The sequence below is a fragment of the Bos grunniens genome, chromosome 17, assembly GCF_055505025.1.
Source record: "Bos grunniens cultivar Pamir isolate PY7600 chromosome 17, Bosgru_T2T1.0, whole genome shotgun sequence".
Classification (NCBI taxonomy): Eukaryota; Metazoa; Chordata; class Mammalia; order Artiodactyla; family Bovidae; genus Bos; species Bos grunniens.
In genome coordinates this window covers 42,302,565-42,312,482 of record NC_141181.1, presented here as the reverse complement: position 1 = coordinate 42,312,482, position 9,918 = coordinate 42,302,565, and the positions used below count along the sequence as shown (strand labels likewise).

General features: G+C 40.2%; 1 protein-coding gene across 3 annotated transcripts in view; it reads left to right on the top strand.

The window, feature by feature from the left end:
* Window positions 1-2,724: 2,724 nt before the first annotated feature.
* The window catches only part of GRIA2 (glutamate ionotropic receptor AMPA type subunit 2), a 184,962-nt gene continuing 177,768 nt past the window's right edge, over window positions 2,725-9,918 (top strand). For 2 of the 3 annotated variants that reach the window (XM_086345949.1, XM_086345951.1), the window contains exons 1-2: window positions 2,823-3,200; window positions 3,750-3,890. In XM_086345949.1, coding sequence (XP_086202075.1) covers window positions 3,113-3,200; window positions 3,750-3,890 — 229 coding nt within the window. In that variant the 5' untranslated portion in view covers window positions 2,823-3,112. Of the gene's footprint in view, window positions 3,201-3,749; window positions 3,891-9,918 lie in introns of all 3 variants that reach the window. The other variant, XM_086345950.1, reaches the window with a different exon arrangement.

The following is a 9,918-nucleotide window of genomic DNA, read 5'->3' as shown; positions in this document are numbered from 1 at the left end:
TACTCGCACACCCCACCCAACCCCTCCATAATGACTTTCCTAAATGCTTTTTCATTATGGAACACAAATTAAAACTACACAGAATTCATAAGCATATATAAAATCTTAAGCATTTCAAAGCAGATTTTAAAAGAAAATGATTGCTTCTTATACTGAAGAAAAGACTGAGTAAAATAGAAATGAAAATACTATGTATAATATTTATTTCTAGCCTTAATGTTAAGATTATATTTAAACATACACAAAAAACAACAAAGGTGAAAGCTACCAAACATACCAACAAATGCTAGAATGGTTAATTTTTTTATTTCTTTCATTTTTACTGTTATTTATCCTTGTTTCATAACAATGCTTGCATTTTAGATAATTACCAAAATTGAACAGCAGAGGGCAGAGAATAGCAAACTGTGTCTTTCAGCACACTATTCAATTTTAGTCTCAGTGGTTTTGAAATTTTCAAATTTGATTTTACTACTGATCAATATGAGATATATTCTTGAAACAGGAAGTTTCTAAGTATTAAAAATAAATTACAGTATTTTTCATTTATTTGCATAACCACTTCCTTCAGCTGATTTAGTATTCTATGTCTGAAAAATGCTATATGATAAATACTATCATGAATTTGAAAAGTTTCATTAATTATAATACAAGCACAACAATGTCAATGCTGCAAGAGATGTATCTGTCTATATTTGATGTGAAAGGTACATGTCTTGTGAAAGACAGTAACAAAGTAATAGTTGAATTACAAGTAATGCCTACTAAATTATTTCTATTTTATATATGAATTATAGTTGGTCACTAAACAGTAATATTTCCTTGAGATCTTTCATATTATTTACTAGGAAAAATGTTTCTATGATTCAGCAAATTCTTATTTTATATTATTTATTTTTATAGATTGTAATTCAGTCAATTCTGGGTTCACCTTTGTCCTTGACCTTGAAATAGATTACGATAAAAATAGCTTTTGAAGCGACCTCTTTTAAAAAAAATTAATTTACATTGACCCATTCTTTAAACATGACCAATTCTCCACATTTAACCTTCTCTCTCTCTCTCTCTCCTTTCATTATTATTTACTTGATATGAAGTTTAAGTTTTTCTTTTGGGAAAAACTGAATGAAGAAAAGCGATGGCTGAAAAATTTTCTATTTTGCTCTGAGTTGTTATTCACTCTTTTGTATAATAAAGAGTTCAAATAGAGAATAATGCAAATCATTTTTGTGCCTTACATCACTACTAGTAATGGAATAGATCAGATGTATTTAATTATCCTTTATACTGTTAATGTGGAATATATTAATGTATGTCTTCCTTACTATTTTCATTCTCAACTTTTAAAAGGCTTTAAAATTTTTTTAAAGGCATTTTGACTCACAACATCTGTCTCATATACAAAGAAGTGTATATTAAATGGACTAAAGTAAATTATTGGTGATAGAATTGAGTGGTATTTTTACCTGCAGTATAAAATCTTATTAATAGATTATGGATTCTTTTACTTCCTGGCTTAAGAATACATATAGAAAATCAAAAAGAGGGAAAGACTGTGACTTGGAATTCCAGAATTCCATGATTAGAGAGCCATAGAGTCCACTTTTGCCTGGAGAATCCCAGGGACGGGGGAGCCTGGTGGGCTGCTGTCTCCGGGGTCGCACAGAATCGGACACGACTGAAGCGACTTAGCAGCAGCAGCAGAGTCCACTTTGCTCATCTTTCTCTTTTTAAAAGTTGAGGCCCAAGGTGATTAAGGGGAAGTATAACATGCAACAGTCAACAAGGAGGCTATACTAGTAATATTACTGTGACAATTGCACGGGAAAGCAGCACAGTAGACTAACTCTTGGCTTTCTGAAATATTACTAGGCTACTCCTTCTGTGATGTGAGATCCAATCTCCTGCCTCCTGGAAACAGTCCCTTGTACTCAACCATCCTTTATTGCTTTGTTTAAACCACTAAAGCCATTAACTCAGTGAGGAATTTCTGCCAAAGCAGGTCCCAGGTGTCGGCTTGGCAGGCTGGGCAAGTTGGTGTCACAGCCCGGTGGAGCACAGTGTAAAAATGGGATTTCCATGCAAAATGTTCCAAAGATTCAACCTTGATCTTCTTCTATGCGCTTTTGACCTTTAAAGATAGAAATTTAGGTTTTCCTTGGATCTTGCTACGTCCCATTTAGCTAAAGTTCACACTTTTGGAGCACTTCTTCATGAGTGTTTTGTTTGCTTTCCTGCGGGTCAGGTGAGGTGGGTGGCAGCGTTTCTCTACTGCTAGGTGGGATTTACAGGCTACAGAAGATAAAAAATAAGCATTGCTTGCATTCTAAGACAGCAGGGCCTGGTGAGAGAACGCTTCACCGCCAACGGCAATTAGCAGTTCGGCTTCTGCACGGCAGCCGGAAGTGGGCTTTGCTGCATTTGGTCCAGGCTGGAGCATCTATCTCCGCTGCAGTGGCCGCGGAGGCACAAAGGTAGCGCGGAAGGGAGTGGGGCGCTGTCCGCGGTGCTGAAAGGCATATCCCTGGTGGGCGCGACAGCTCGCGAGACCCGAGGTCTCTCCCGGGGGGCAGCGGCGGCCAGGCTCCGAGCCTCGCTCCCAGCCCTGCGCGCGCGAGACGCCGGGGCGCGGGGGTGGGCGGGGGAGGGGTGCTCCAGCCGCCCCCCGCGCCTCGCGCACGCGCGCCGGGCCCGCCTGCCAGTCTGTGACTCGCGTGTGTCTGTGTGTGTGTATGTGTGTGTGTGTGCGCGCGCGCGCGTATGAGAGAGGGGAGAGGGAGAAGCGCGCGAGGGTGAGTGTGTGAGCGCATGGGAGGGTGCTGAGTGTTCCGAGGCGCTGGGACCACAGCGGCAGCTTGCTGGAAACTGCATCTAGCCGGTCCTCCGGACTTCGGAGCAGGCGCGGGGCGCAGGGCGGCAGCCACCCGCAGGACCTGGAAATAGGGATTCTTCTGCCTCCACTTCTGGTTTTTAGCAGCTTGGTGCTAAATTGCTGTCTCAAAATGCAGAGGATCTAATTTGCCCAGGAAAACGGCCAAAGAAGGAAGAGGAGGAAAAGGAAAAAAAAAAAAAAAAGAAAGGGTATTTTGTGGATGCTCTACTTTTCTTGGAAATGCAAAAGATTATGCATATATCTGTCCTCCTTTCTCCTGTTTTGTGGGGACTGATTTTTGGTGTCTCTTCTAACAGCATACAGATAGGTAGGTACCCTTTGTGCTCTGCTTTTGAATTGTGCATAATTTGGTGGTAATCTTTGTTCACGGTGGACAAATTAATTCATGTCATGTAGACTTATGTCATACCTTGACTGCATTCCAGATTTAAACTGCCTAAAATATACATGTTTTTCTTAGGATGAAGCAAAGGCAAAAGATTGTGTCTCTGATACAACAGAGAGAAAGGTCTTCTCTTTTAGAACCCCCAAATTTTATTCATTTCGCCTTAACAACATTTTCCCGTTTGTTCGGAATCTCTAGGGGTCTGAATGCACAGCTTGTGATCACTAGGGAAGGAGAACATTTCTGGCCACCCACCTGGCCCTCGAGCTCCTTCATGTCTTGACCCGCTCCGTGTCTGGTCTATACCCTTTGGATATCTTCCCCAGCTCCCCTGTTGCCCGGGTCCAGGGATGTGTTTATTCGTCCTATTAACGTGAACCAGGGACTCCTGGGCAGTCCCCCGCTAGCGGGCTCCTCTCCTCCTCTCGGGCACTGACACTGTCCTCCTTGCTTGGTGTTTGTTCCTTGCAGGGGGGCTGTTTCCCAGGGGCGCCGATCAGGAATACAGTGCATTTCGTGTAGGGATGGTTCAGTTTTCCACTTCGGAGTTCAGACTGACACCCCACATCGACAATTTGGAGGTAGCCAACAGCTTCGCAGTCACCAACGCTTGTGAGTAATGAATATTCATGCCCTTTTGGGGGCCGCACGCGGAAAGCGGGCTGGTGTGTGTGTGTGTTTCTGCGTGTCAGTGTGCGGGTGTAGTGACTGCACACGCGCGTGCGTGTGACGGCGTCGGGAGAAAGTGGCTGCATTCTCGGGGACCCCAGCTGGCTGAGAGTTGGGGGCTGAAGGGGAAGCGAGAGCCAAGGGAGAGTGTGCGCACTAGGGAGGGGGGTGGGTGTTGGAGATCGAAGAGGCTTCCTTAGGTTCCGGGGGTTTTGGCTTGGCTGGAGTCTTCAAAAGAAGCCCCCTTCCTCTGCTGGCCTGATGGCATCCCGCGCGCGGGGAACACGCGGTGCCCCAGGGCGCGCCGTCGGGCTGCTGGGTAGATCCCCCGGCCCCGGGGTGAAATCGGCAGGCCTCGCTCCGGGTCACTGTGTGAACCCCGCGAGCCTGTATTCTGCCCCAAGACGGGACAAGTTGTCACATCGGTCCCATAGTCGGCTTGGGGTCGTTACATAAGGCCCACCGAAGGGTGCAGCGAGGCTGACGCAGGCCGGGCTACCCGTACAGTCTTTCCTCGCGGCCCCGGGATCCGCAGCCTGAGTCCCGGGGCGATCATGCGCCGGGCACCGTGGGCCCTCGCGGGCCGGGGGCTTTGTTCTCAAGTCGCGGGGCTCCCACAGAGGATGCGGGAGGAAAAGGACCTAAAAGAGGTGGCATGCACCGAGTTTGAAATCGAGAAGTAGTCAGCCGATCAGCCATTTTAGTCTTCGCAGCCATCCTGTTAGTCCCAGCGCAGCGTGCAGTACTTGGGGACCCGCTGCGAAGCTACATCCAGGCTTCAAAGTAATAGGATTCAAGCAATTAAGTCTCTCTCCGCACGGTTCAGTGGAAAGACCGGCTGGCCCGGGTCCAGGCGCGGCCACCCCAGCGCGGACGTGGGCGGTGCGGCTACCGCCGGACCCCCTGCCCTCTGCCGGCAGCTGCTATCCTGCCCTGGCGACGAGGTTGGGGCGACTCCTTTCTGAATTGATGTTCTTGGTGTTTATTTCAGAGTTGACAGTTTCGCGGGGGGATTTGCACATGGCTCACCTCCCACTTCGTCTTCCCTGTAAAGGACAGCGGAAAATTACCACCGAAAAATTCCAACTGCAGTGTTCCCACGTTAGGCAAACAACTGGTTATCATCCCACGTCCCCATGTTGAGCTTTAATCGTATATTCCATGGGTTAGCTTGATTGTAGTATCAGGAACATCCTCAGCTCGTTTTGAAACTGCCATCAACCAAATGAATGAAGGAATGAAACAACTCTTTTTGATAGAACAGGGGTCATTATTATGGAGCTGTTTGATGCTTAAAATTCAACTGTTTCTGAAAGCATATTTAAAAAGATTTCAGTGCTGTATATATATATATTTTTTTCACATGTTGATTCCAAGAGAGAAAAGGAACTGGGCATGATGGGAAGGAAGTGGGAGGAAGAGAGACTGAGACTTAAGTGAATATCCAGTTAAAAAAAAAATCTTCCTAAAAGAATGTAAGAATATCTTGAAAATTTTTAGCATGTAGATACACAAAGAAACCGGCTATAGTTTTTTTTGAAGGCCTTTATAATTTGACCTATTTATCTACCAGAATTAGATTATTCATCTGAATTGATACCAGGTCTCTAGTTTTTTTTTTTTCCCCCCTCTGAATTGTGAGTTTGACACACAATTGGTCTAAATATCCAACTGTTTGTAATTGTAAAATAGTGTGAAAATGCTGTGGAAAGTAATGAACCTAAACGCAAGACTAGGATTATTGGGAGGATTTAGGTTTTAAAAACTAGGTGAAAAGAATCGATATCTCTGTGTTTTGAAAACGGTCAATGATGTAGAAGTTCATTCATTGGTGAGAATTATTCCAGGGCCTGGCTGAGAGCAGAGGAGTTAGGTCCACTGAAGGAAACGAGTATTTCCTCATTCCAAATGCTGAATGACTCTGCTGGGGCTTGTAAAGACTAAAGATTATGGTTAGTTAAGTGACTAGTTTAGGTCCTCAGTCTCAATATTTTTGAATAATTTATTTAATGTAAATTTTATTGAAATAAGATATGCAGACAGAAAATATACACATATTAAACAGATATAAATACATAAAGTTCCACAGAATGGATACATCCATGTAATAAGAGGTGGATTTCATTAGAAAAACAGAAACACAATTTAATTTGCTTGACAATTCTAAACCATCCAAGTGAGTGGAATGAAAGTCATTCAGTTGTGTCAGACTCTGAGAACCCATGGACTATACAGTCCATGGAATTCTCCAGGCCAGAATACTGGAGTGGGTAGCCTTTCCCTTCTCCAAGGGATCTTCCCAACCCAGGGATCGAACCCAGGTCTCCTGCATTGCAGGTGGATTCTTTACCAGCTGAGCCACAAGGGAAGCCCAATTCTAAGAAAATGGGACAATCAAATCTTCATTTTGCATCGATATTTTGTTTTTCTCAGAAAATAAAACTGAAATAAAAGATTGTACGTCTCCATGTCACAAAGTTACTCCTGCATGGATTATTCAGTGACACTAAAATAAATGTCAGTGAGGATCTGAATGTATTTTCAAGTTTCTGGCATGGGAATTCAGAACCATGGCCTGTGCAACTGCTGTGCATAAGCAATCTTTTGATTGCTGAATAGAACTAGTTACAGAAGAAAAAATTCTATCACTCATTGAATAGAATTTCCTGGAGTTGACATTAGCTCATCTACTCAAAACTTAAGATTTTTGGGCTCAATTTCTTCATTTCTTTAGGAATTTTACAGTACAGAGTTTGCAAAATGAAATGAAGTGTTTGTATCCTTTTTTTTTCTTCTTTTTAAACCAAGAGTAATAGAGAATGTAAAATTATTTTATTTCTTTTCAGAGGGAGAGAGAGATGCTTACATATAAACTGCACTCACAAAGTGAGCAGTCCAGAAATGAGTGGAAATCTCTGATACCAAATTTATTAAAGATGAGTCTTGATCACTTAAATCCTGCTCAAGGCTTTTACTCCAATGCTTAGCCTTTTGTTTCCTTGGCTCCTCAGTCAGGGGAATCCTTGATTCTTTCCTTTATGAAGTGGGAGCAGCAGTGTCAAACATGTAGGTAGCGGAAACCAACCTGACTTTCTCCCATTTCCTACAGAAATCTAAGGAATTCTACTTCATAATTCTACCATTAAAATATGTATCATCAGTCAGCGTTCATAAAATAGCTTGCCCTTCCTCTGAGTTAAAGCATAAAAATCCCATAGGGTAAATTTAACCCTAAATGTAATATATAAATTTAATGTGTTAAGAAAGTAAAATTATGAATATTAATAATATAATTGTAAAATAGCAAAGACTTTAGTTTGCTAATTTAATTGTATTCCTGAGATGGAAGGGCTGCTTTGGGAATGCTGAGACTGACATGGCAGGACCCACTGAATGGGTTAAGGTTTTGCAAATGAAATGAAGTCATTGCATTCTGAACCCAGTAAATGCTGTGCAGGCTCTGAACTTCCTCCCACGCCCTCTTTCACAGTCACAGTGGGATAATTCAAGTACCTACTTGTTCCCATTTGTTTCCATGGTACCTGAGGAAATAAAGACAGATTTTCAGGTTTTTGCCTTCTCCTTTTTCTGCCTCCCTCCCCATTTCCTTTCTTCCTTCTTTCTTCTTAGCTAGAGAGCCTACTAAGCTTTTATTTTTCTTCCCCCTCAAGCCTGCTCCAACTTAAGACTTCAACATGAGAAAGTCCATGAAACCAGAAAAATAAATAACAGCATCCGATGTTCAACAGTTAAGTCAGTGATGGGCCTCAAGAATTCCTTCCTTCCTCTCTCCTTTCCTTTTTCTCACCTCCCGCTTCAGCTTCAGTGTTTGTTGCGTACCTTCTAGTCATCAGAGAATAAATGAATGCTGTTCCTATAGTAACTCATTTTCCCCTAACCTTTCCCCTTAAATCTCTTTCCTATAGTTTTCAAATCCTTATGGGCCTGGAGGCCTTCCCTGTTCACTGCCACTTGGTCTTGTCTAAGCAGTTTGGTCTGAGGATGTGATGATATTCTAATAGTTTTTCTACAAAAGCAATTTATTACAGTAACATTTTTATGAAAATAATAAATGTGATATTGACATGTATATGCACATATTGTTATATAGGTTAACAAAATCAACAGGTTTTAGGAAATAATAAACATTTTTACATTCTAAAAAGTTTTGATAAACTTTAATGTTGTGCTCATTATTAAAACTTGGTTAAAATAAAATTGTCTAAAAGAGCTATGAACATATTTGATCACATAGGGCTTTGGAATTAAAATTATTAAATGTCTTCTTCAAAATTGTTCCTATTTTTTAATGAATAACTGACAAATAGTTATTAACATATTTAAAAATAATTTAATACTTTGATATTTCAATTTCATAAAAAATAAATTGTAAAAATATTAAATTTAAAGAAATAGCAGATAAAAATCTGCTTTTTCTCTAAGCCAGTAGATGGAGATGTTGGAGAAAGCATAGTTCTTTCATAAAACTGTTGCGTACACTGAATATCCTTTGAAACATTGTAAACACATTTATTTAGAGAAATTGAAAAAATATGTATAAGTGGCATCTGTTTTAGAAAAATTCATTTAAAATGAGGTATTTGAAAAGTAACTCCCAAGGCCTTTTAAAAAGAATGTCTTTGATTTTTTATTTTATTTTAAAAATAGATTATCTTAAATATCCTTGTGAATTTGATTCATAAATAAATTCAGAAATAGCACTGATTATAAGACTCTTGGAAGAAAATATTCTAAAAGTATATTTTTTGGCTTTTTAACTTTGATTCTTCAGGTGTAATCTATTTATCTATTTATTTTATTGAAGTATATTTATTTCATTGAAGTATAACTAATTTGCAGTGTTGTGTTAGTTTTATATGTGCATGCATGCATGCTAAGTTGCTTCACTTTTGTCTGACTCTTTGCAACCCCATGGACTGTAGCCCTCCAGGCTTCTCTGTCCATGGTATTCTCCAGGTGAGACTACAGGAGTGGAGTTCCATGTCCTTCTCCAGAGTTTCATATGTACAGGAAAGTAATTCAGATAAATATATGTATGTATCCTTTTCCAGATTATTTTCCCTTATAGGTTATTATAAAATATTGGTTATAGTTTCCTGTACTATACAGTAAATCCTTCAGGTATTATTTTAAGGTATATTTCTTATCATTGCATTTTAGTCATGAATTATTAAGATGTGTATCTGCATTCATCATATTGATGCTTGCTAAACCTTTGTTACACTTTGCATGAATTTGTCTGTATGTGTGTGTGTGTAATTATATTGTAATTATGGATTATGAGTAGCTATAGTTTGGGTGAGCTATCATGTTCTTTATTCTGTCAAGATAATTACCAAAGCCTAGAGTTACCTATTTTAATGTATGCAAAAATTTTCATACAACCAGAATCAACTTGGATGCTCTTAAGCAATCATAAGAATTAGTAGTGTACCAGAACACAATACCTTATAACCTGAGGTTAAATCTTTGATTATAATCAATTGGAGGTTACAAAGAATAAAATAGCTCTTTAAATGTAAGAATAATTAATTTGTTGTTGGATTTTTTTTTTTTGTAGTTAAGCTTTCATACTCCAAGTATCACAAGAGAGTTTTAGGAAAATCAGACATCATACTTATCAGAAATCAAAAAATGGTGTTGGTTGAAATATTCAGTTTAGGATATGAGAAACTAAATATTTAACTAGAAACGAGTATATGAAACTATAGGAACTTAATAGTAATCGGAATTTACTCTTATGCTATTATTGCTTTTTGAGGTCTTGCAGACTTCCACCTACTGAGTTGAGAAGTCTGGGGCTTTTCCCTTTCATATCAAGCCTTTACAATGAAGGGGTCGTTGCACCTTGACATTAAGACAATAGAATGCTGATTCATGTCAGAGCCTGTATCTTCTTGGAATTTCTTCCCAAAACCACCTTTCAAACTTCCTGGAGCCCGGACGATTT